A 27,958-nucleotide genomic window follows, 5' to 3' on the forward strand; every position below is an offset into this window, starting at 1 on the left:
ATTGTTTAAATTTTAAGACGAAGTTCTTGAAATAATTTCTTTTTATCACAAATATTCATTTTACAGTTTAGGAAATTGTTCATAAGCCTTGATAAATGAAGATGTACTAGTCAAATTTTAATCATGCAAAGGATATAATTATAATTATATATTTCTTGGCACCATGAAGCCATTTAAGTACAAAGCCACTTTGACAAACTGTTTGCTTAACAATCATTTGATTATTATTGACTTTTTTTTATAAATTTTGTTTACGAAGTGTCTTTATATATATAATAGTTCAAGAAAAATACAAAAATGTTTTTAAAAATAAGTGTTTTCTTATCCAAAGAAAAACAAATTTAAAACTGAATTGTTACTTTTTGTCCTACATTCCATCCAATCACAGTGCTTCTACCATCACCTGTCGTGGATACACGAAAGGCCAACCTAAATCATGTAAAATGATTTACAATTTTTTTTCCTTAAATAGTGTCGAGTATAAAAAATTGTGAAGTCAAAACAGCAATTATCAAAGATCTGCATTAAAACCAAATTCTTTAGACAACAAATAGATTTGAAACAACCACTGACAAGGTCTTGACTATAGACAGGCACATGAACATGTGGTAGGTTTAAACTAGTTTTTTTTTTTTTTTTTTTATTTCAACCCTCCCCATTTTAGCTTAAATAGCCTTAAAGGTCATGTGATCTTTTGCCATCAATTGGCATTCATCATCATCTGTTTTCTGTCTTCGTGGCGAATAATTTTTTCAAAGACCTCCGCTGAAAATACTGAACCAACAATTGTTTGCATCCTATTTCAGCCAAACTTGGCCTGAATCCTTAGGGTATCAAGTATAAAGATCTTATTTTTATTCTGGCCAGGCATCAAACATATTATAAAGTAGAACATATGGGTAAAATGAAGCAATTGTCTTTTATCCTGAAAACTATATTAGACCGAGAAAATCTGACAGAGTAAACATTTTTAGAATGTCGAGAAATACATAGTTTAAGTTTCTATTTTCACCAAACATTATCAGATGATTCCTTAAGGAGTGACAGCCATTACATGGTGAATTTTCGGATCATTCGCCCCAAATTTGTCTTCCTTTTTAAACTATGGCGGTCATGTTGTTGACTAATCGCAGAAAACACTAACTACATGTATACTAGATATCCTAAGAACCATTCACCTCAAGTTTGGTTGAAATTGGTTCAGTAGCTTCCGAGGAGATCTTTGAAAAAGTTTACGACGACGACGACCGACACCAAGTAATGGCAATAGCTCGTATGACCCCATGGGCCACGTGAGCTGGGGAAAAATAATACCCTATTATTTGTTCTAGTTTTTCAATAGTTTTCTATATGTAGTTTGATTAAGGTTCACAATTTATGGATTTCCACTTTTCCATTTGACCCCGAAGATGAATCCACCATGTAATTCAGAACAATAGACCGGTATGTTAGTAAAGTATGTGCTCGCTTCTATAGGAATACTGTTAGAATGATATTTTACTTGTGTTTTTTTTTTTGGTTTGGTGTTTTGTTGAATATGTGGGACATACACACAATCTTTAAACAACGGAACGTGAACAAAAACAACTTCAAACAACAGCATTTCTAACTAAGAATTTGGATCTTGAACAAATTTAATATGACTCAATTTTTTAAATTATTATCATAAATGGAGTTTTCTTCTGTATAGTCTCTGTATGTTTGAGTTGATGTTGATGTTATAATTGCTGAATCTCCGTTCTCTTCATTAACATCTAGTGTAATAGCTGAAGGTTGACCTTCATCGTAAGCTTCATTATCATGCGCAGGACACTGTGTGGGGAAACTTACTTCAGAGGGTGTTGCGTAAGTTGGATCGTCATTAATTGAAAAATTACAAGTTTGTTTAATATCTCCGTTCTCTTCATTAACCTCGGCTGTATCAGTTGAAGGTTGACCTTCATCGTAAGCTTCATTATCATGCGCAGGACACGGTGTACGGATGCTTACTTCAGAGGGTGTTGCGTAAGTTGGATCGTCGCTGATTGAATCATTACAAGTTTGTTCAATATCACACGATTTTTTCTGTGTTTCATCTCTGCTTCTAGACTTTCTTCTGTAAACACACAATACACTTTGAATGAATTACCGAGAGTTAAAATGTTAATGTTTCAATTTTACCACTTAATCTTATGGATGTTCATAAAAGCTTAGATATCGGTAAAACTAGATCAAATTAATATTTAAGATATTAAACATCTATGCAATGAACCATAACTCTTCGTTTGAAACTCGCTGAAAACAAGACAGAATTGGCATCTTATATTTTCTTTCGATATTAATATTAGACCAAACTCATACCTATTTCATGAAAATATATCTCGATTTTCTTAAATAAACTACATCTAGTACCCTCGAGGCCAATAGTTTGGAAAGCAACGCTATATGTGTGACTACTTTAGTCTCAGGCTATATGTGTGACTACTATAGTCTCAGGCTATATGTGTGACTACTATAGTCTCAGGCTATATGTGTGACTACTATAGTCTCAGGCTATATGTGTGACTACTATAGTCTCAGGCTATATGTGTAAATATTCGGCGGATGACTAATTGACCATTAGCTATATTGTTAATCACTGTATACTTGAGGCATAAATCAGATGAATAGGTTATTAAAATTTCAGTTAATGTTAACAGCATTTAGTGAAATTAGGCAATATTTCAAGTCAACATTACGGGATAACGAAATCAATTTGATGCATGCAGCATATGCGCATTTCGATCTCATTTTTTTACTTTTGTCTGTGCGTTAAGACTAATGCTTAAAGGTTGTAAGGCATCGGATTATTATCATTAAGGATTAGAATATTAATCAAGACAAATTATCTAAGCATGAAGACTTAATTACGATCATAAAAAAGTTAAAACTGTAAACAGAATATGCGCCATTTAAAACTATTCCGTTGTAAAACTATTTAGTTATATAACACTCTTATTGAACCAAAAAAGTTTTTGGAACCCTGAGTAGTAACAATATCAAAGAATTTTATTTGTAATTGACCAATTAGAATCAAAGTTGGTCTAATGGCAATTGTTTTTAATTATACTGGAATCAAAAGGAGATAATTTGTAGAATACCCGTTCATCATTCCTACAAAGTTTAGTTAAAAGTAGCTATGTAGATTTAGAAAAGATGATAACACGTGATGTAACATAGGGTTTTGATAAGAAGTAAGCGCCACCTATACCTGATGAACATGAGAAGTGTTTGAAGTTGGTAGTAAAATCATCGACGACTTAACATTTTAAAATAATTTGCTTTTAGTTTCAGAGAAGACGATTTTTGAAAATTGGCTAAAAAGAAACTGACTTGTGTGGCCATGTTTTCCGTCCAATCTTAACGAAATGAGGCATTCCATAAAGGCCTCCAAATACGTTATTCTTGCAAATTTTAGTTCAAATAAGTCCGATGGTTTCAGAGGAGATAGTCGGACTGTTTAATGACAGACGAAAATGATGACTATAGCTCACATAACCATATAGACCAGGTCAGCTAAGATATATATAATCCCAGAATAAGTTAGGTTAGCCAGTGCTTTAATTGATGCTCTCATGCTTGAACTAAAATTTGAGATAAGAAATTATGTAATTGTACAAAAACTGAACTTGTAATTTCATCAAGTAAAGCTGACGGAAGACGATTTTGTCTGTGTAACTGAATTAAGTCGGATTGTAACTCCGCAAGTCAAAGTTGCCTGACTTGAGATGGTTAATGCTGATCTGTTTAGGCCATTTTAAATTGGGGTCTGTGTCCTAATTTGCTTATGTATGGCTTGTAATATTATATTAAATAAAGGCTGTATCAGAAACGCTAGTTGACTTTCGGTATCATACATAAAAAAACAAACTTCAGATGTAATTTTTAACTAAGTTGTCTTCCCTTTAAAATTGTCATGAGTATTTGTATGCCATTGTTAAATTGTTTTCGTCAATATGTAAACTATAATCGATTTATTTGTGGTAGTTTTCATTCGTTTACTTACTTTTTTACATACAATACGAAACATGTAAAACAGCAAAATGCTATCAATCCAGTCCCTGTTCCTCCTATGATATATGCTAGCCTTTCTCCTGCAAAAACAGATGTAATAACTATGATGAAGCTAAAAGTTAATCAAATATAAACTATCTAATAAAGACGAAGACAAATCTGGAAACATAACTAATGTAATGAAGAAAAAACTTACTCGAGGCTGCAAGGAAATTGTATCGCAATTACCCTAAGAATATAGTATACGTCTAGAATTAACATTTTTTCCCAATAAAAGATTTCAATCGGGATTCTTTAAACTTTTGAAGCCTATTGTCTTTTTCAAGAGCGTACATAAACATTTTTGAAGGTTGAATACAGTACTTCTTGTAGAGTTGTGTGTTTTGTGTTTTGCCAAGGGGCAAACATTCAGTAATACTTAATATTAATCTCATACAAGAGGAATGTTTATCGTACCAAACAACCTTCAACACATAATATTTATTTTTTAGATTTCGAAGCTAAGGTTTGAATATGCAAGCTATCGCTAATTGTTCAAGTAATGATCATTTATTGTGATTTTCCTAAATAAAGGATTGGCCCTATAATTCATTGTATCTAAAACTTTTTCACATTTTCAGAATTAATCTAATCTATGTACTTTAATAAAACATTAGGGTCTTAGTTTAAATATTTGCCACGCATGAGTAATAAGGCAGTGAGCCTCCTCATGGGGTTTTTGATTATGTGATTACTTGGCCATTTTTATAGTGATTATTTGATTAAAAATAATTAATGCTTATGTGATTATATTGGCAAAACATTTGTGATTATGTGATTACTTGGCTACCCCCATGAGGGGCCTCGGTAGTCAATAGGCAGTAAATTAGGAAAAAATGGCAAATTTGCCGAAAATCTGACATACAGATGCACAGGCTAAGATATAATATAGTTCACAAGCCTCGCCCAAAAAGATATTTACATAGGATGTTTATCTATTTGTTTAGAAAAAAATGTTTTGGGCGAAGCATGTGCTCTACTAGTTAAGCCAAAATGATTTGTAAGTCGGAACTATGACGTCACTTTAATGACATTACAAACACTTTGCGTCATCAAGACTTATCTCATAATGGTCTTCATTTCGTTAAGTTAAATAAGTAACCGATATTTGTTTCATTAAATCATTGTATTGTCGGCAAATTTACAGTGCCACTAAATCTTACCGTGTCCTTAGCCAACTCTTATGGACTTATATATGATCATATATATGTGTTAATATCTTTATACCGAGCGAATGCGAGGTGTTTTTAAAAAGTTGAAACAAATAAAGCACACATGTTAAATTTACCTGAAACAATCAGTGTTTTAAACGAAGACTGAACAATGGAAGGGGGAGCAAACTTGTGAAAGTGACATGACAAAAACAACCCAAAAAAAAACGTCTAAATAGTTTAGTAGAAGTAAGTCAGTGTCCCTTTCATTTTTATTTATTATTTTCAATAATTTTGTTTGAAATGAGGGGTGAAAACATTGTTGCATGCAGATGCAAAGCAACATTTATGACAATATAAAATGTATTTTTATTTGCTTCGAAATAAGATCAAATCTCTGTCAGCCTCTCTTTTCTTTCATTTTCTAAAGCTCTAAATAAATGTTATATTTTCGGACATTATACGTAACTGTATTGTATATATATTCAATGAAAAATGCTATAAATTTCCAGCAAAATTGTAATCAATAAAGTTTACTGATTGATTTTAATCATCCTAGACGACTTCGACCTTGCACTATTACGAAGTTTTCTAATTTGCTTTTTAGTTTTGTGTGTGGCCAGTTTAGCTTCCCGTTAGTTAGTAATAAGTACCTTATCATACTTTCGATATAAGACAATTCTATTAATAAAATTCAGATCCTTTAACCATGCTTCGCTTAATATGTTGTAAACGAAGAGTCCACACAGGCTCTGTATTTCAATCAGATTGGATAGATAATGCATTTCTTTTACCTTTTGATGAATTCCTTTTCGAATCAGTCTCAGCTATAAGTCGTGGTGATGGCGGTGGATCGATATCAATTTCTATCTTGGCTTCCTCATCAGTCATCCTCAAGGACTGTTTATTACCGATAAATTGGACCGACGATGGAAGGCGGGGTCCGTCAGTTGTTGCTTGTACTTTTTGGGTTTTGGACTGAGAAACATGTATTGGATCAGCCTGAATATTCGAGTCACTAGTTTGAACGTTTTTCTTCTGATTTTGAACTGATGTCCATGGTATAAAACCGTTCTTAATTTTAGGTTTCGCGTTTGTTTGTGTCCATGGAATAAAACCAGGACTTCTGTCAACTGCCATGGTTCTTGGATCTGATTGAGATGATGTAACTTTAGTAACTGTCTGTTGTCTTGTAGGATTTGTAACACCTAACTGACCTGCAGATGGAGAACTGTGTGCTTCGTTTGTGAAAGAAAACCTTCTCGGATCACGGGGCGATTGCAAAGGAATATCGTTGATATTCCTTGGGTTTGTAGAAGATTGACTTGGCCATGGACGGTTTGTAGATGTGCCTCGATTTGTGTTATCCCTAGGTGAACCGCTAACAGCTGTTTTTCGACTGTTCCATTTATTTGAATTATTTGTGTTTCCGGTTCCCCAAGGATTGGCATTGTTTATGTTTTGTGGTGACTGCTGTTGCCATCCATGAAAATGTGGGTTACCAAATTGAGGAACAAGCGCTCCCCATGGTGTTAAGGGAGATCCTACAAATGATGGCATTGCTGGATGGTTATTCCAAACGGATTGTCGACTACCCGATCTATCATTAAAACTCCCACGAAATGATTTGAACCCTTGAAAAGATTGAGAAGATTCTGGTTGAACATCATCACCTTCATCGTCAGCTGTTCTAACTGGTCCACATTGCATTTTTATTTCCGCACCTTCATCTAATGGGGGAACTAATAAAAGCAGTAAAAGATTATCAATCTTAAATATTTAGAAATCTATATGTTGATAACCTAATGAAATTGTAAAACTTCAAATGATATTTTTAACAAGGATCAAAGACAGTGTCTGGTATAAATACTTCAAATATATGACAAAAACATATATCCTAACAGATTCTACGTTGAAATCTTACTCTTTGTATATTCCAGTATTCAAATCTGTAAAAATCAGTTGCATGGGTCGTGGACATAATAACATTCAACGGTTTGTCTTATGTTAATTGTTCCGCTTCCAAAAAAAAAGCTGGTAGCCACCAAGGGGGTTATAAAAAATGTTTATGCTGAAGAAACAAAGACACAACATCCAAAGAAAAAAACCCACTAAAAACAAACAACAGTCAACCAAGCATTTCCCTACACTAACACTTGAGCAACAAGTACACCAACCAAAAATCAGGGACAATTTTAGGAGGGTAATTAGTTTCTTTCCACTAGTGGTACCCGTAATGTTACTCATGACAAATGAAAAAAAAATGGTTATAAGTTGTATTAATTTGTAAGTCAAAGAGAGGAAAATGAACGTTGATATGAAAGTTTTGACATCTGAAGTTTCAGTATCAGATAGCTTCTACAGTTTAAATTTCAGTGAGCTTATCGCAGGGCCTGAACAAGAAAACAGACAAAGCAGAATCTAAGGAGGGAGTAGAGAAAAATTGTTATGCCTTTGGTATTGGAATTAAAACCTGTTCATATCCCCATTTTTTATTTTTTTTAACTTGTCCTTATTGCGAATCTACAGATACTTTTTTGTCATTTCACACATGCGCCTTAAACTCCTGACACAAGAAATAAATTAATAGTTATATGTAATTAATGTAATTTTTCTTCTTGTATTCAGATGCGTCTACTTGTATTTTCAATTGGGAATTCTGATTCTTTTAAGAAGCCAAAACTGCAAATTTGCATTTTGCTTGCAATCTTTCTTTTTTGAAAAAAAGCATTAACAAAATTACCAAACTCCAAGGTAAATACAGAGAGGTTTAAGTCCATACCTTACTCAGTGTATATAAAGTGCTAATCCAGTTAGTTCATTTTCACTGTTGTATGCGAGTATGTCTATTGTAGAATAAAAACTGCGTTGGTTTACTTTTTGAAAATACAAAATAATAGATTTGAATGTGTGTTTTAACAGAATTTCATTAGAATATAACTTTTTAATGTATAATAACAGGATTAATGTCCACAAAAGTGTTATTTAAGCAGCAGAATCCATAATATTGATTACTGAATGCGATTCATTTTAACTAATAGATGCGATGAATTATCACTGTAAGTGCAATCATTTCTGATGTGGAATTTTTGGAAGTGCGATGAATTTTCATTGTCGTTTTATATGATTATTTGACATACAACAACTGAAAATAGTTTTTAAATGACTTTAATATTGATGATATTTACAATTTGAAATGCAAGCTAATCGTAGATGCTTACTTGAATATCCACGGGTATAACCACGTTCATATCATGAATATTCAAATATTGTTGGTGAGTTTGCTATTAGCTTGTCATGGATCCGAAAATTTACTGGAGCAGAACATCCATGAACATAACGTTTTTCTACGACGAATTTTCTTTGAAAAGTTTTATAACTCGCTTAAAAAAGCTTTGAACATTTGTCACGCCGTGTCATACATATTTCTTCTGTATTGATAGGTTTTTGCACAACGAATAGTACAAGAATGTACAACGAACGGTACTAAAGAAAGAAAACAAACTACAAAGAGAACGAATCGTACAGTGTCAAAATTCTGAGGTCAGTTTTTCAAGTAAATGTCTTCAAATTAAATTAAAACAACGGGTTTCTCATTCGTATTATGTACATGTATTTTAACAACAACAAAGCACAAAATACACGGTCGCATTTAGTGAAAGAGCCAACCAACTATGCTCTATTTGTCGTTTAATCAAGTTTGAGTTACACATAGTGTTTGTTTCGCGATGTTTACAAATAATTCACAGACCTGTCTATTTAAAATAGTCACATGGTGTTCATGTAATATAAATGATATACAATGCTGCCAGGAGCAGTAAACTTTGTTTTCATAAAAATTGAATACTTAACTGAACAGTTAGTCAATTAGTTTTTGGTGTAAATATAAGAACGGTATATCTACCAACATTGCTTCGCGATGTAGCGATTAACGTCCGGAATCAACTGTACGGCGGTTATACCCCGTGGTATAGAACCATTTAAACATGTAACAATAAACTGTTTTCAATATTTCTTTGTATTCTCACAATTGCGTATTGGCTTATTTGTAACACCGACTTATAAGAAATTCAAGCATATTTAAGGTGACTCGACTGTTGCTCGAACTTTCTTTACTGTATAAGATTTATACACAATGGCATGATCAATATCAATTATCCAGTCATCCAAGCGTCAATTGTTTGTGCAAGATGAAAACGTTTCCACTCATTCAATCGTGAAATGAAGATCGTTTTGTGAATGCTCTTTGTTATCTCAAATGCATCCATTAGAGCTATTTTCCCAACGCTTGTAGTTTAAAGGTTTGGTTGGCTTGCTTGCTTTGTTTGTATAAACGTTTGCTCAATCTTAATTACAATGCTTAGGCAACATTTACACAATCAAGGCCAACCACACCTTTTAACTACAAGCATTAGGAAATTAGCTCTAATGACGTTTAATATATTAGTATGCGATGTAGATTTAGACCGAAACTGAAACTTTGCTTTTCCGGTGACGTGGATTGGCTTAACTGTCCAAGATATATATATTTAATGATGACGTGTCATAGGAAAGAATAAATTTTATCCTACATATAATTCAGGACAACTTATTTGAGAAAATAGAATTGACTATATTAGCAATAAATACCATGTGTAAGGAATTAATTGATATATTACCTCAGACTTTCACTCACTAAGTATGCATACGGTATATAATCAATCCTTCTGACTTCATAAATTTTGTTAGAGTCGGCTGAATTAAGACTTTATATAATGAAATTTAATTAATTTCCTTCTGTGAAAATGCATCGCATATACAATAGAAATGAATCGCCCTACAGTGAAAATGAAAGTCTAGTATCATTATTCGACAGTAAACATGAATCGCATAACGAAAACAACATAGTGGAATTTGATTCAATATCAACAAGCTGAATAACAAAACCTGTTTTAAGTTAAACAACATTAATAATTATGTTAAAAGGTACATTTTTCTGCAAATGAAACTTAACTGCTACTTTTAAATCTCTTGCACGCTCTGTTCGTGAACTATTCTTAATATTTATCTATTTGTGTATCAATTTTGCACCTGGATGGCTGTAGGCGCGATGAAAACCCGTCCGCATCTCATACCTATATCATGAATTTATAAAAACAGTACACATTATATATTATTTCTTATTTTATTCAAAAATCTTGAATTTGTCGTCTGTTTATTTATCATTCTACATCAGAAATTCATCACGGATACAGTAAAAATGACATTTTAGGATTCGCACATTACATACACTGTTAACTGACTACACTCAAACATAACTTTACATTAACCAACGGAACGAATGGAAAACAACTGTCATTTTCCTGATTCGGTTCATACATTTTCCGCAGAAAATTGTGGATTAAACCGGGTTTACTAGTTAGCTAAGCCTCCCACTTTTATGACAGTCGTTTATAGTTCCGTTATATTGACAAAATTGGTTGATCGACCCCAACAGAAAACAGGTTTATGTGACAATATCAGTAGGAATCCAACAGAAATGAACTTGAAAATGTTTTAAAAAAACTTACGTCACAAGAATTTAAGCATGGTAGCACCCGTCGTATCTTTTAATAAGGGAGGAATACTAAAACTACGTTTGAAAGGATCGTTATTGTCAGTGCATTACTTAACTGTGTTTCATAAATATTCATTACCTCTAAATTTAGCTAGAAATCCATCATCCTTAGAACCTCCGCTATTCCTGTATGTTAGTCTAACAGAGCCTCGAAACATCTGGTTACTTACAGTACGGCGTCCACATACTTCTACCGTTTTATCAATCGTTGTTTGGTTTGGTAAACGCTTACTTTCAATCAGCACATGATTAGAAGTACATTTATCGCCGTTTGCAAACACATCGGAATGGATATAATCTGCCATTACTTGATCTGTGTACCTTGAATTTATTATGCATTCACAAATTTTCCAATTCCGAGTAGAAGATGTTGGCCCTTTAAATACATTCGGCGATACGACAAATACAGATGTGTCTGCGACCGTCTTGGTAGTTTCACGACATACATCAAATAATGAAGTATCTAAAGAACAAAAGGATTGATATGATAAAATATATCATGTTCTTAAATACTGTTACAAGATGTTTACATTCTACAATATTGCTGTATGTTCAAAGTGTCAGAAAATGTGTAAAGAATGAGTGCAATCTTTTATATCCCTGCATTGAACATATATTGTCTCCTTCGTTCGATGTTACTTAAAGTGCGTAAAACAAACGGGTGTTTCGTGTGATTGTATTAATTTGTTTATTACGAGTATTGATTATATTGAATAAAACTAAGATACCGTGTCTACATTCTATATTGACACTATTTTCCGTTGACCTCCATGGGAACGATATAATTTAGATTTCTATTTTGTTAGTGCTGCATTTTAAAAGAATTTCGTAATGGATTAATCTGACCTGACAAATGTTCAAACGAAAATGTTCCACAATTACAGGCCTCACTGTATATGTTCTTTTTTGACCGGGACCGATTAGGTGGTGTTACATCTGACAAAGTCTATCCAAATTATTTTTGCAAAGAATTCCGCTCAGCCGGTGCTAGGGGCCGTCTTAAACTTGCAATGAGGTGAGAGTTTTTTTGCTCTTGTGTTGAAGGCCTCACTGTGTATGTTCCTTTTTGACCGGGCCCGATTAGGTAGTGTTACATCTAACAAAGTCTATCCAAATTATTTTGCAAAGAATTCCGCTCAGCCGGTGCTAGGGGCCGTCTTAAACTTGCAGTGAGGTGAGAGTTTTTTTGCTCTTGTGTTGAAGGCCTCACTGTGACGTTGAGATGAAGAACAGCAATTAAGGCGCTGTTCCTTTGCTTTTTGTGTTTTTTGCCTTGCATTTTTTTGCTGTGCATATACTGATTTTGTGTCATGGATGGATACCCCATATCCTTTGTTTCTCTATTAATTCGAATAAAACATATACGACGATTCGCTGTTACCCGTATTAGTTTTGGAACGAGCTTGTCTGCCAATTTAAATTATTTTGTATGTATTGATTCACTATTTTTTAAACCCATATAGATATGAAAATATGCTGAATCCTAATCAAAAGTAGTGTCGAAAGGAAATGAAACTATGGGATATATCCGGTTCTGTGAACAATAACTTATTAAAACAAAAAAAACGTATTAAACTTGTTAAAAGTTGTCTGGCCCCCAAACAATTGTATTTTTGTATAATTTTTTGTAATGAAATCATACCGTTCCAAATATTTGAAAAGGTGAACATTTCGAATGTAAAAGCGAAAAGATTTAGTTCTGATCATGTCTGTTGTGTTCTTTCATATGATTGCTAACTATATGTCACCTTACCAAAAATGCATTCATATTCTACATGAACAAAGTCACTCATCATATAACATTTTTGCAGCCATTCAGGAAACGTTTGTATAAAACACGACACTTTTCCATCACACTGGGAAGCAATAGTAGTGTCGGAATACATTTCTTTGTCACAAGATTGATCGGAGTTTGCGCAGGCTCTGAAATGTCCATAGCCATGAATAATTCTTGTCACAAGAATTTTCGAATTTGGTTTGTCACATGATAAGGAACCAGACATGGGTCCTCTTCCAAGTCCAGTTTCCTCTGATGAACCATCCGGAAATCCTCGTCCAATAGAAGTCAAACAAGTGTAACGTGTAAGGCCGTCTGAAATATATGAGGAATGAACTATTATTGTGCACTTTTTGTTGCTTTTATTGTGAAGAAATGTTCAACAAAGCATGTAAAACTGATCGGCTGCTCTTTTTAAGGTAACACGATACCAAATGGCATATCTCCCGATTTCAAAATTTTTTGGCACTCTTGTAATTTGATCCGAGTTACATTGGAATATAAAATAAAAAATGGGGGTCACCATTTTTGTTTTTTTGTAATTTTCATAAGAAAACGTCAATTTTGGCGACGAATTTACATATAGATATAAATGTCCTTTTTTTTACCTATTTTTATTAGATTTTTCAATGAATGGCTATGTTCTTATATACGGAAAAAGACCAAAAAACTAACATAATATGCAGGATTGTATATTGAATCCATGCATGTAAAGAAACACGTGTGTCACCATCCTTGTTTTTTAGATAAATTGCTTCAAAGTTGACCGATACGCTTAGAATTTGACAGAAAACGTGCGACGTTTCTAAATACAGAATAACGTTATTTTTACTCAGAGGTATTGACAAAAATATGTAACGGGATCTGAATAGTGTTTGTTATTTTATTTTCATTTCCTTTGTCGAGTTTTGTAAGTTTCCTACTAATTCAATATAGGTGGCACGGTAGTATTTCCTGGCCCATAGGGATAATGAAAGCCTTTTTAGAATTTTCACCACTTTCTAACACTGCCCAAAATTCTACATACTCAATTACCTGAAGTACTTTCATTATTATATTTAAAAATTATTATAATGAATTATTGTATCTTATTATTAATTTGTCACAGTTTGATTATATGACAAAAAAGATATTTGATTTGGTTGGATTTGATTTTATATAGATCATTCGATTATAAAAATATTAACAGATAAAAAAGAAATTGTATGCACTTTTTGCTTTTACGATTTATGTTTTGTGTGAAAATGAACAAAATTGCTGTGCCGTAGCGAAATGTCCTCATCGATGTGGGACGGTTAGTCACAAGGGATCACTGTCACGGTTACGATATACACAATATGGCCAAACTTCATTAACTCCAGCAAAACATGGTCAACATCATACGGTTAACTACATATGATGGTAAACAATCCTATCAAGTATGAGAGCCTTTTGTAAAATTATTTCAGAAGGATAGCGTTCACAAAGTGTCATTGCGGTAATTGAGTAAAATAAGTCAAAAGTCCAATAACTCCCGTAAAATGGTCAAATAATAATGACGGTATAATGTGGTCAATTACATATGGTATAAACAATCCTGCTAAGTATGAGGGCTTTCTGTCAAACGGTCTCAGAGGATTTGCGTTTACATGGAGTTATTGTGGTACAAAAGTTTAAAAAAAATATGGCCGGAAAAACTCCAATAACACCCATAACAATGGTCAAATAAAAAAAAATGGTATTATATGGTCAACAACACATGACTGCAAACATTCCAACCAAGTTTGAGTTTTTTTTTCCGTCGTATGGTCTCAGAGGAATTGCGTTCATGGGTATGATGAGTTAATTTACAACCAATGGGTCGATGCCACTGCTGGTGGAGGTTTACTCCCTGAGGGTATCACCAGCCCAGTCGTCAACACTTCAGTGTTGACTTTAATTGAATTATCATTCATGGCAAGTTCATAATTATAAATTAATTGTTTACAAAACTTTGAATTTTTTCGAAATACTAAGGATTTTCTATCCCTGGAAAAGATGACCTTGTTTTTCTTTGACTGTTAATGACGTCTTTACACTAAATCTATTGGATTTTGGATGTGTACTGATTGATATTTTAGGCTTAGATGCATGATTTTGTTATTAGTTGCTATTGGCTTTGAAATAGCTGTCAGTAACTGCGAGTACTCTCAGATCTGTACTTAGTGTCTTTTTGTTGTGGGGATGTATAAGTACCCTGCCACGTCCACTCTGTGTTTTTGATAGATGTATGTCTGCTTTGTGTCTATCTGATGTGTAAAGCCCTTTTTTTTTTCTTTTCTTTTTTTGTCGAGCCTGTGACATTTATGTCGCGAAAGCGAGCAATAGCAATTCTAGATTCGGTCGTCGGCGTCGGCGGCGTCAACATTTAGGTTCAGTCTGTGGTTAAAGTTTTTTTAGACATCAATAACTTTGTCAAACCTTCATGGAATTTAATGAAATTTGGACAGAAGCTTGTTTATGGCCAAAATACAGTATCCAGAGCAAAATTTTGAAATATTTTTTTTCATTTTACCGTATTTTACTGATAAATGTATTTAGTTTTTTTTTACAGTTAACATTTAGATTCAGTCTGAGGTTAAAGTTTTTCAGTCAAAAATAACTTTATCAAACCTTCATGGAATCTTTTGAAATTTGGACAGAAGCTTGTTTATGACCAAAATACAGTATCCAGAGCAAAATTTTGAAAATATTTATTTTCATTTTTCCGTATTTTACTGATAAATGGAATTAGTTTTTTTTACAGTTAACAAGTAGATACAGTCTATTGTTAAAGTTTGTTACACATCAATTACTTTGTCAAATATTCATAGAATTTTATGGAACTTTGGCAGAAGCTTTTTTATGATTAAGAGATAATGTCTGAAGCAAACTTTTGAAAAAATATTTTCATTTTCAGTATTTTTCTGATAGATGGACTTAGTTTTTTACAGTTAACATTTACAGACAGACAGTTTGGGATTTTTTTTTTTACATGATTAATTTGTAAACCTTCATGGATTGTTATGAAACTTGGACAGAAGCTTATCTTCAAGAGCAAGAAATAGCATCCAAAGAAAAAGTTTGAAATTTGTTTTCAATTCTGTATTTTACTGATAAATGGACTCACTTTTTAAGTCAACGTTACGCTTTTACACTGACAGCAGCAATCGTAGGCGAGACACAGGGTTCCGTGGAACCCCTTACGAATTTTTATAGTTTGTTCTTATGTTGTACTGTTACACCACTGTCCCGCAGGTTAGGGAGAGGTCTGGCGCCTAGTTTAACCCCGCCACATTCTGTAAGTGCCTGTCCCAAGTCAGGAACATGTAATTCAGTGGTTGTTGTTTGTTGATGTACATCATATTTGTTTTTCGTTCATTATTTTGTACTTAAATCAGGCTGTTAGTTTTCTTGTTTGAATTGTTTTACATTTGTCATTTCGGAACCTTTTATATATATATATAGTTGACTATGCGGTATGGATTTTACTCATTGTTGAAGGTCGCACGGTGACCTGTAGTTGTTAATTTCTGTCACGGTCATTTGGCCTCTTGTGGAGAGTTGTCTTATTTTTATACATACAGAATGTGGTCTGGCAAAACCTTTCGGAATTTTGGATTCTCAATGCTCTTCAACTTCTTACTTTATTTGGCCTTCTTAACTTTTTTGATCCGAGCGTCACCGATGAGTCTTTAGTAGCGTAGAATATTTTTTATCCTGGTGTCTATGATGAGTTTATTCACAAAGTGTCAATGTTACAATACTAAACAAATTGATTAAAGTCTCACAGCCCCGGAAATATGACGGTGAAATATGATTAACTAGATATATATAAGTACGAGGGTATTCTGTCAAACGGTCTCAAGACATCAGCAAAATTTCGAAAGTACGTTTTTTAATCTTTTTTCCGTATTTTTTTACTGTTAAACGAATTTCATTATTTTGACCGTTTTCAAGACATCATCTACTTTTGTCAAACCTGCATAATTTTATAAAACTTGAACAGAAACTTCTTCATGATTCAGAGACAACATCAGAAGAAAAATTTTGAAATATAATTTTGCATTTTTCCATATTTACTGATAGATGGATATTATTTTTTTGCAGTTAACTTTACAAACTGTCTGAGGTAAAAGGTTTTTACACATCAATAACTTTGCCATATCTTCAGAGATTTAAGGTTACAGTCTTGTAATTGACTGCCCATATGCTTACATGCAAAACAGCGGACCTTTGAAAAATTTTAAAAATAAAATGGTACATGGATAATTTTTTTCATGTGCATATCATGTATGTAGTAATGTGAAATTGTAATTTAATGGAAAAAAAGTGCCCCATGCCACGAAGAATAAAAAGTTATGAAACCCTGAAGTCAAAACTACTTTTTTTTTACTTTCTATTTGCTGTTTTTACTAGTCCGCACCACTTCCAGTAAACATGATATCCTTCAACTTTCCTGATTTGATATCCCAATAAAGATGCATTTGTTTTAAAATCTAAATAGATGTTTCAATTCAGCATAAAATTTTAATCAAACAGAAAAAAATTAGTCCAGAAACAAATTCAGAAAAAAATGGACTATTTAATTTCACTCCATGATTTGAATGCACCGGAAACTGGAGTTGTTATACAAAACTGTTACCTCAAGACACTTGGAGAGGTGCTTTTCCATGACATAGCATCTGGGTAAAAGTATTGAATAATGTGATCATTAATCGTGTTTTACTGATAAACATTATCAATGGACTTACACATTTTGGAGCTAATTATTCAATACTGTTGAGGGTAAAAGTTTCGAAAAAATCACTTACCTTTTTTCAAACCATCATGTAATTTCAGAAAAAAATTACAGAAGCTTCTTCATAGCGATCTAGAATAAAGTTTAATCCCCATCCCCATTTTCCATATTTTTCTAATAAATGGGCTTATAAATACCCTGTCACGTCCGGACTGTATTTTTGTTACTTAGTAGATGTTTTCTGCTTTGTATCGATTTGATGAGTTGAGCCTTTTCAATTGATTTTTATAGTTTATTCTTATGTTGTACTGTTACACCTTTGTTCCAGGTTAGGGGGAGGGTTTGTCGCCAGCAAACTAGTTTAACCCCGACACATTCTGTACGTGTCTGTCCCAAGTCAGGAGCCTGTAATTCAGTGGCTGTCGTTTGTTGCTGCACATCATATTGTTTTTCGTTCATTTTTTTGTACATAAATCATGCCGTTAGTTTTCGCGTTTGAATTGTTTTAAATTTGTTATTTCGGGGCCTTTTATAGCTGGCTTATGTGGTATGTGTTTTGCTCATTGTTGAAGGCCGTACGATGACCTATAGTTGTTAACTGCTATGTCATTTTGTCTCTGGTAGAGAGTTGTCTCATTGGCAATCATAACAAATCTTCTTATTATTATGATTAGTTCCTTTTTTTGCAGTCAACGTGGTACAGTTTGTCATTTTATATTTATATCCTTGAATACTTTTGTTAAGCCTTCGTGGAATTTCAAAGCTTGGACAGAGGCTTCTCCATAAGTTATAACACCACTTTTTTTTCTTGTTCGCTTTTCTGCATTTATCTGATATTTGATCTGAGTTTTGACAGTCAACATTACACTTATAACACCGACAGAAGCAATCGCAGGCGAGACACATAGTTCTGTGGATTCCTTTACGATATGTTGTTTAATCCACTGTTATTGGTTTGTTTTGTTGTATAGCACTGTGTTTAAACAAAACCCTGCGCTTTATAGAATATGAAGAAATTGTCATTTGCTTTTAAATCAGTCATGAATCCATAAATATTTTTAATCATTACGGGTGGGGTTTTATAGTTATATACTAGTAAATAAGTCCGATACTTGTATAGTATGTATCGTGGTGCTCACAGTAACTTCTAAGTACAGCACGATCTGCATAGTTACTGCGAGCAAACCAAGCCTACATTTTGACTTACTTGCCTCTTATTTAGCCATGTAGATAAGATTAGAAATGTTTTAAATTCGGACGAATTTATGAGGGAGAATTTAAAGTAAATAATGACCGGCTTCGCGTCGATACATTCATCAACATTTTGGCACATCGCAATCACTGAACTTTAAATGTTGAATTTACAGACAATTTCTAGCAAATGAAGACCGTTTTATACATTTAGCAAGTCTGACGACATACGAAATAGTCTTAATAAACTAAAGCGTCCTTAAGTACAACATCATTTGCACCTACTGACATCTAATGTTTACTTACCTTGTATGTTTTGTAAACCTGGTGGTGTAAATAATACTAGTAAATCTTAAGGAATCTTGTAAGATGATTTGTTTGGTTAACTGTTGGATTCGATCGTCTTGCGAAGATGAAACGCCATCATATGACTTTTATGGCCGCAAGTATTTAGTTTCCCTCGAATAAAGTTCCTACCGTTCTTAAAGTGTTATTCAATGATTTTGTATCTGTTGGTTAATTTTATTATTATTATACCCCACTCCGAAAGGAGTTTATTACAGTTTACGTCCGTTTTGCACGGAAATAAAATGGCCATTTCACGATGAAGAAAAAATTCAGATATGAAACATACCTTCTTGTTTTTTAATCAATTCCTGATTCCTAATCGCGAATATAAGATTTATTTATACTTGCTACGAAATGGGGTAAAATCTCGGCGAGCCCCGCTTTTCTCTCTGTGTCCAATGCGCTTTCTATATATAATGTACGAATTTTGTACATAAATCAACACCAAGATTTGTATTGATTTTGCCGTAAGGTGTGAGTTATTAGCTCATCGTTGTTTAACCTTCAAATCAAGTGTCATGATTAAAGACTTAGCATAGTAGTAGTAAAGTATTGTTCTCTGTTCCACTGTTGCGTCCAGTGGTAAAACAAATGCTTATTCAGGACGAGAACATGTTAATGTATTATTTGTTTATAATTTGTTATTTTTAAGCTGTTGAAATTTAAGCACAAAGTTCACATCGGTATATCTGTATGAAACTAATATTTGTACTTAATATCAATAAATACGAATTAATTTTTTTTCTACAGTTTACTCCTATTTTGAAATGAACTAGTTTATATGCAATGTTGAAATTAACAATATTTTTAAATAGGATAACGAAGTCCTCAATAACAGTAAGAACATCAATTAAAATCAATTCATTAGAATCCAAACTGATCGTTTACTTTTTTCAACAACATTTTCATTTGATCATTTCCTGTTAATAAATTATTAATTATTAAATACATAGAATCTCCTGGGTAACCACTTGATGTCTCTACTTTACATTTGTATTTAAATTTTATACTATGTATGTTAACTTATTTGTATATGTCTCTATACCATTGAACTTTGGTTTACGAGAATAAAGATATATATATATATGTTCACAGAGACTATCGTGTTAATAGGCATACAATTTCCCGCAAATTTGTATAAAAGAAACAGGAAAATAATACGGACTTCGTCCACTTTCACAAGTAAAACCTGCCTCATATTATGTGGAAATAACAATAATTCAAATTTGAACATTGACATATTTCGTTGTAATAACAAGATTATGAAAACGTTTTAATGGACGTACTGCATTTGCGACATTAAAAAAATCAAAACTTTCGTTAGCGCCAAAACAATTTGACAGTTTTCATTTGCGTCAGGAAATAAATATTCAATTTGCGCAATTGGTTAAAAATGACAAGATATAATATCAAATTCATTTAGATAATTAATCGTTACATGTGTTTATAATAACATAATATAGAATATTTCTTCCATTTTGGAAATAATTTAATTTTGGATGTAACGCGTCATCTGATTGGCTGGTAGTGTTTTGTCTATCAGCTCATAGACATAATTTTGTCATGTGATCGTGACGTCATCAACGTTTTTTCATGATTTACTCCGACTTAAAATGGAATTTATAAGAATTAAATTATAAGGAATGACAAAAATGTGGTGCACACTTTAAAATTTCAGTGTGCACCACATTTTTGATGTTATTTCTTCATAGACAGAAAAAGTATTACAGTCATTTCTTAACTAATTTTAACGTGAGTGTACCCAAATTGCACCTATTTTGACAGTTTTATTCACCTACGTTTTTTTATGATCCAGACAAAAGTTTCCATTCTGTGTTTATTTTGTAGACGTATCCTTATTTGCTATATAGTTACACCAGTTTAAGTTTTAATCCATATTGAATCATAGAAAAATGGGTTTGAACCGACCTCTTCAAATATTTAGAACAATTTGACAATATTCTATGCTTACTATTCATTTTTGTAAGAAATGAATGCTTGTAACCTATTTTATTTGCTCATTTTTAAAAGATGACTTTTTGTGAACGTCGCATGATGACGTTTCCGTAGTTTAACTTTTTCCAGTGAATGCTTCACATGTTGATATATTCTGTGAACGTTTAGTGTATATCTAAATACATTCACCTACATGTATGTTGAAAGACGTGTATAATGTCAAATCATAAAAATACAAATTGTTCAGTCTCAAAGAAAACTTGTAAGATTTCCTCAGCTATGTGCAATTTGGGTAATCGGTGCAATTTGGGTACTGTGACGTTTTATAAATGAACTTCTATATCATAACACAGCTACCCAGTCAGCGGTTCACGGTACATGTATAGTTTATCATTGGAGTTGGTTATTATTATTTTACGAAATTTTCCTTTGATCTTACTTACTGATAATTTCCTTTCTCAGCACAGTAGAGTGATATGAAAAATTATCGCTAGAAACTGAGGGCGCACGTGCCTACAACCGTCATAGGTAAAATAGCGATAAACAGATTATCATTGGTCATCTCAACTCGATTGTTTTTCTCACTTTCGCCGTAACGGCTCCAGCGAGAAAATAAATCTCGTTGAGATGACAAACGATAATCTATAAATATACACCAAACACGTCAGTCAGTTGCAGGTGATATTAGCGCATTTTGATGCAGTAAGATGGATCTTTTGCACACGATACAAACCAAGGAAATTAACTGATAATCTTCGATGGATATTCTTAGCGGCATTAAATCAATAAATTAAATAAAACATAATTTATGTTACCAATTGTGTGATCAATTTTTGGGCGCAAACGAAATGACGATTGGCAAAATGCAAAATTCCGATTTTAATTAATTAACATATATCATTGGACCGATCTAATAGTGTACATGGTCTTAACCAGCTTTTTTTTTAGTTACAATTGCTTTCCTTGCAATGAACAGCTTTTTGGATAAGTTATTTGGCTTGAGCCGGAAAAAATGTTATTTTTATGTTATTCGCTTATAAGACAACGGGGAAAATATTTCGATTTTCAAAGAAACTGTTGATTATTATTCAAAGAGTTTCGTTTTATCGTGTACTAATAAAAACTAAATATAATACCTTGATTGTCTCATGTATGGAAATAATTTAACTTACTAATCAAAGCACAATATTTCAAAAGGATTATCCAAATCAAAATTCCCATTCTGATAATTCATATATAAATGAGCCTTATTCACAGCATTTTCCACCCTCACGACGTTTCACTCAACACTAATTTCAATCTTAAACAAAAGATTGTAAAACAATGGATCATTCATCTATCAATCAAAAATTGATGTATGTTTTTACAATTCTGTCTAATTAATGTTTACACCAATGCAATAATGTGTGATCATTGCCTGAAGGAGAGAACACAAAACTTAAAAGCTGTTAAACTAAAATGTGTACATGGTTTTGTTCATAAATATTTATTACAATTTCGATTACAACAAAAATTTCAATATGACTGAATCACTGAAAAAAAACTTATATGAATTCAATATGTGCAGATATAAATTTAGATATATACCAGAAAAAGTTTAATCTGAAAATTATAGTCAATTTATTTATTTATTTATACATTTTCCAACAATAAAATTTCCATATAAATACTAACAGTGACAAGATATTAGCGTCGCTTTGTTCTGTATTATCTTAATCAGGATGTTGTATAACAAGTTATTACTTTTATGTAGTGATAAAGGATTGTGTACCAAAGGCGAAGGTAAGTATAAATCAAAACTTAACAATTTTAAATGGCAAAGGGAAATTCTTCCTTATTTTTACCAAAAACAAGGTGTATAATGTTCATGACCGATCCGCCCTTCAATCCTTTTGTCATTTCTATGTACTCTGACGTGCTATAGGTTACTATCATCACTTTAGTAGGGTTGCATTTAAGCAACTTCATACCTGTACTTTGATATATACATAGACATGTATTCTTGGTATGCATTCTAACTTTTTAGCTCACCTGTCCTAAAAGGCCATGTGAGCTTTTGCCATACCTTTGCGTCCGTCGTCCGATCATCCATCGTCCAGTGTAAACTTTGTTAAAGAATAGATCTCCTCTGAAACCACTGGACCAATTTCAACCAATCTAGGGCTGAATTATCCTTAGGATATCTAGTATAGAGTTTGTGTTTTTTTTATTCTTGTTCGTCTAGAAACAATGATTACCGCCATGGCTGAAAATAGGACATATTGGTAAAATGCAGTTTTTGGCTAATATATCTCTAACTCTAGCAGTTAAAGCAAGATTGACATGGATGAACATGATAAGCTTGTTAAGAATTACCTGACACGAAATTCGGACAACCCTACACAGGGAATATCATTCACGTGAATTTCACATGAATTTAGATTCACGTGAATGTGACGTGAAATTCAAACGTGAAACTCACATGAACTGATTTAACGTGAAAATCACACGAATCTCATGTGAAACTCACATAAATTTCACGTGAAAATCACATGAATTTTTTTCACATGAAATTCACGCGAATTTTCAAAATAAGGTCATTCAAATAACATCGAAATTATCAAATGTAATGAAAATCATGAAAAAATACTATTTTTTTGTTAAGGTAAGTTCACGTGTGAAATTGAAGTGAAAAAATTCACGTGAGATTGATGTGAATCTCAATTCACGTGAAATTCATGTGAAAATTTTCACGTGAGTATCATGTTTAAGCTCGTTTGAGGTGAATTTTACGTGAGCAAAACTTGCCTGCGTATTTGGAATTATTGCCCATGAAAAAATAAATTTTACGAAACTTCTCTGTTTATGATTATTATCTTGAAAACTATTATAGATCCAGCAAAAATGTTCAGCAAATTAAGATCTGCAAATAAGTTAAACTGAACGTAATTGTAAATTGATCCATTATAGGAGTTATTGCCTAAATTTAATTTTCAAGTTTTTTATAGTATTGCCCTTGAAAGATTATTTTTGCATTTTTTTATAGTTTTTTTACAGAAACTATGATAGATAGATATAAACCTTAAATGGCAAAGATTTTAGTTAAGTAAGACCTACATATAAGTCAACTTGACTAAAATTGTCAATCGACCTCTTTTAGGAGTTATTGCCATTGAGAGACGATTTTTACTTATTTTTTTTGTCTTTTTGCAGAAACTATGATAGATTGAGAGAAACTTTAAATGGCAAAAATGTTCATCAAAGTAATATTTACACAAAAAAAAACAGTAACAAGTGAGTGGAAACTGTAACGAGCAAAAAATAATCATCTACACAAGATCTACATATATGCCACTTACAAATACAGTGCAGGCATGATTCTACTTCGTCAAAATTATCTCCCCATTACGCTACCTAATCAAAATGGAAGCCATTGTAGAGGGGTGGACAGGAGGATACCCTTCTCCCACCTCCCACTTTTAGAATCTTTTTTTTCCCTCCCACCCCCCTTCTCCCACCTCCCCCTCCCACCTCCCTCAATAGCTGTCCACCCCCTCATTGTAGTGATGACGCGCCGTTCAATTTATCCACGTAGCATCATTACGATCCTTGTATGCCAGTTGTATTTTCAAAGACAAATGTACCTACTAACTATTGAGCATAATTTAATGTACTTTTATGCATTTGGTCAACTTAAAACTATTGTCTGATCGGTTGTCAGGGTGAATTTTCGAAAGTTCAAAAATATTTAAAAAATTCAATATTTCATGGAAGGACAGACTAAATATTTTCAGAGGTTGAAGACTAATTGCCCTAGATAACACACACAAACAATGAAGTTTTTTTTGAAGTTATGCATTTTTAAGATCCACTTGTAAAGTCTGTCGTCATGTACGTTTAGTAAAAATGTGTTAATCGAACACACCTACTGTGTTGTTATGACTCATTAGAAAGGTATTTCACTTGACCTATATATTTAATTTTTTTAGTACTGTAAATCTTTAATGTTGCAATTTATTATCTTTCCTTGGATTTTTTTCGGCGGAATTTATGTCTATGCACAAAAAAGATCCACATGTATTTGCACCTCCCACAATCGACTGTTTTGTGAAAATTTGTCTATAATTTAAAACTTTACAAATATCTCGAAGACTAATTAAAGTAAAAACACACATATAAAATGCATAAAATTCTAAATTATGCACATTCATTAAAATTTTAAAGCCCATAGAAACAGATACAATTCAAATTTACCAACATGGCCCTTTTTACCATCGCTAATAAAGCGTTCCATTTCAGTTGTTTATTAATTTCAACTGGGTTTCCACCAAAGTATGATATACTTAACTTCTTTAGTTTTCATAAAGTAATCCGAGGGATACCAGTACGTTTTATAAAAGACTCCTCTTTTCTCTGTATCATTTATTTAGTTGTCATGTAAATTTAAACAGTTTACCGATTTGTTTTATGTGTTTCAATCATCTTATGCAATTATTATCTCGACTTAGAAAAGCAGTATGGAAATGATGTCATCATCTACTTGAAAAAGGTTTGCCGATTTGTAATCTACTCGAGGTAATCCACGTTAAACACCACACGAAAAACGTAAAGAACTGTAGACCTAAATAGTCAGTGGCCATCCCATTTAGTTATTTTTAAACTATCCAGATATTTTTAACTTTGTAAGTGTGAACTCAAGTATTACCTATTTAAGAACGACAACTCCATTTTAACTTCCTGAATCGTTTTCCGAAAAGTAAAGATATTATTTCACTTCCTTATGGAAAATTAATTCGTTTGTAAGAATTGTAAGAATGAAAACTAAAAACTTCATTGTTTTCCATGTGATTAAAGGTAAGCCTAATGATTTGTTGCCATTTACCATTAGATCCAAAAAGAAGTCTGTGCTCGACCACCGTACTTGTGAATGGATATGTCCTGATACACAAGGAAATTGGAACTGAATGAAGCGAACCTTTAAACTACCATTTATGGTATAATTTTATTTTCAGATCGTTTTTGAGTTCCTTAAATAAATCTATATTGGTATTTTTTGTTCATTTGGTTACTTGCTGTGATTTTTTGTAATATGTTGTGTACATGTCGGTTTCACATGTATTTTTGTTCCTTACCGGGTACAGCATTTGTCGATCAACAACCTGACTTTGGGATGGATATATTGTTTTTATCGTATTTATTTTGTTTATTTGTGGTCGTCTCTAACATTATTAAACATATATTATTTCCCATTCGGAGCCCTTATGACCAATATGTATATAGAACTGTCTAAAATTACAGCAATATGATAATATACTTTAACCAATATTCAATGTTTCTGGACATTTGATTTGTTTTGCTATGCGTGTGTTGGGTAGGGTTTAGTAAGTAAGTAAGAAAAACAAACTTTATTGTAAGGTAGTTGTGATTTGGGGCAAACAACAGGAAACAATCGGGATTCTTTATTTTTCAATATATGAAAAAGATACCTTGCGATAACAATTGATGAACGTGATTCAGTTCAATAACAATATACTAGTAATCTTTTAAATTTTAAGTTTACAATGATGTTCAAGGGAACTGTTAACCTCTTTAAGCACCGCATTAATAAAATTATAATATATCTGTAAGAGTCAAATCTATGTCCGTCCTCAAATCTGTGTTCATTTATCAATTCCATGCCCTATCCAAGTTCTGCACTGTCCTGTATAATGCGTCACAAAACGTCCAAAATACACATGTGTATATATGATTTAACTTGATCATATTTTTACCAACAAAGTAATGGTAAGATTAAAGCGTTTGCTTAGTCAGTAATGGTTAAAGGTTTGCTTAGTCAGTAATGGTTAAAGGTTTGCTTAGTCAGAAATGGTTAAAGGTTTGCTTAGTCAGTAATGGTTAAAGGTTTGCTTACTTATATGAAAAAAAAAAGATACCTATTTGGGTATAGTAAGTAAGTTAAACTTTATTTGGATTCGGCATATTTGACAAACATGCTCGTTACAGTTTCCACTCACTTGTTCTGGATTGGGTGCCAATAGATGAGGCCATAAAAAAGAAAATATTTGTTTGCCCTAACCCTTCCTACCCAGAAAGTATCTGCCTACTCAAAATCTTTTATTGTCCTGATGTAAAAAAGTGTTTTTTTAATCAGATAGGCATGAAGACTAAAAAACATCTGACACTTTAATTTCTCTTTGCCAAAAAAAAAAAGAAAATGCCTACCTACCAACCCACTGTCTCTACCTTTGGGTAGGGTTTGGGCAAACCAAAATATTTTTGTGTGGCCTGAAGAATTGCATATTTAAGTTCTACTGATTACAAATGTCATACGTTTGTTATAAATTTGATTCTCGTGACTGATGAAGAGCCTCGACGACTTGGGGAATTACTATCAAAATCTCTTTATATTAGTTCAACCTTAAAATGATATAAAAATAAGGAGATGTGGTATGATTGCCAATGAGACAACTATCCACCAAAGTTCAAATAAAGTGGATGTAAGCAATTGTAGGCAACCGTACGACCTTCAACAATGAGAAAACCCCATACCGTATTGTCGGATATAAAAGGCCCCGACTTGAAAAAATATGAACCAATTCAATTGAGAAAACTAACGGCCTAATTCATAACAAGACAATTTACGAAAAACAAATATTTGTGAGCGCTCAACCATCCCCTAACCTGGGACAGCGGTGTAACAGCACAACAAAAGAACAAACTATAAAAATCATTGAAAAAGGCATCAGATCGATACAAAGAGAAAAACTTCAAGCAAAAACACAGACCGGACGTGGCAGGGTATTTATCTATCCCTCATCCCTAACAACAAAAAGGACACTAAGTACAGATCTGAGAGTACTCGCAGTTACTGACAGCTAGTTCAACAATAACAACTAATAAAAAAAATCATGTATCTAAGACTAAATAAGTCCACTCTTTCTGAGTATGCATGAAACACTTGTTAATGGATGTAAAGCAACCAACATTGAACCAATCTAAAGAAATTCATAGCAACTATTTCAATTTGAGACATGAATGTTTAAAGCACTTGTCCAACGAAAACTAAGAATCCATCGATAATTATTCATTTATCTATGTTGATCGTGTAATTATGATACATGAAAGATGAGACGAGAAAAATAAAAGTATGT

The 27,958-nt window shown here is 32.7% G+C and overlaps 2 protein-coding genes across 2 annotated transcripts in view; one reads left to right on the forward strand and one right to left on the reverse strand.

Annotated features, from left to right (window-relative positions):
* The window catches only part of LOC127724644 (uncharacterized), a 336,855-nt gene that overhangs the window by 104,943 nt on the left and 203,954 nt on the right, over window positions 1–27,958 (forward strand). The gene's annotated exons all lie outside the window — the stretch shown is intronic.
* On the reverse strand, window positions 1,617–22,041 carry LOC127724661 (uncharacterized). Its single transcript, XM_052231695.1, has 6 exons — window positions 22,001–22,041; window positions 12,572–12,910; window positions 10,898–11,281; window positions 6,017–6,964; window positions 4,025–4,112; window positions 1,617–2,095 (listed from the first exon to the last, which is right to left on the reverse strand). Exons 2-6 carry the CDS (start codon window positions 12,819–12,821, stop codon window positions 1,645–1,647), a joined length of 2,121 nt encoding a protein of 706 aa, XP_052087655.1. The 5' UTR covers window positions 12,822–12,910; window positions 22,001–22,041; the 3' UTR covers window positions 1,617–1,644.

This window comes from Mytilus californianus, unplaced genomic scaffold (assembly GCF_021869535.1).
Source record: "Mytilus californianus isolate M0D057914Y unplaced genomic scaffold, xbMytCali1.0.p SCAF_14, whole genome shotgun sequence".
NCBI lineage: Eukaryota > Metazoa > Mollusca > Bivalvia > Mytilida > Mytilidae > Mytilus > Mytilus californianus.

Bases quoted from the DNA above. Each gene is read 5' to 3' on its own strand.
- LOC127724661 (XM_052231695.1), bottom strand. From the start codon at position 12,821: ATGTCTGGTTCCTTATCATGTGACAAACCAAATTCGAAAATTCTTGTG. The intron at 4,113-6,016 runs GTAAAAGAAATG...CTGTTTTTGCAG, and splicing joins GAAAAGGAATTCATCAAAAG to GAGAAAGGCTAGCATATATC. The intron at 2,096-4,024 runs GTAAGTAAACGA...GTGTGTTTACAG, and splicing joins TTCGTATTGTATGTAAAAAA to AAGAAAGTCTAGAAGCAGAG.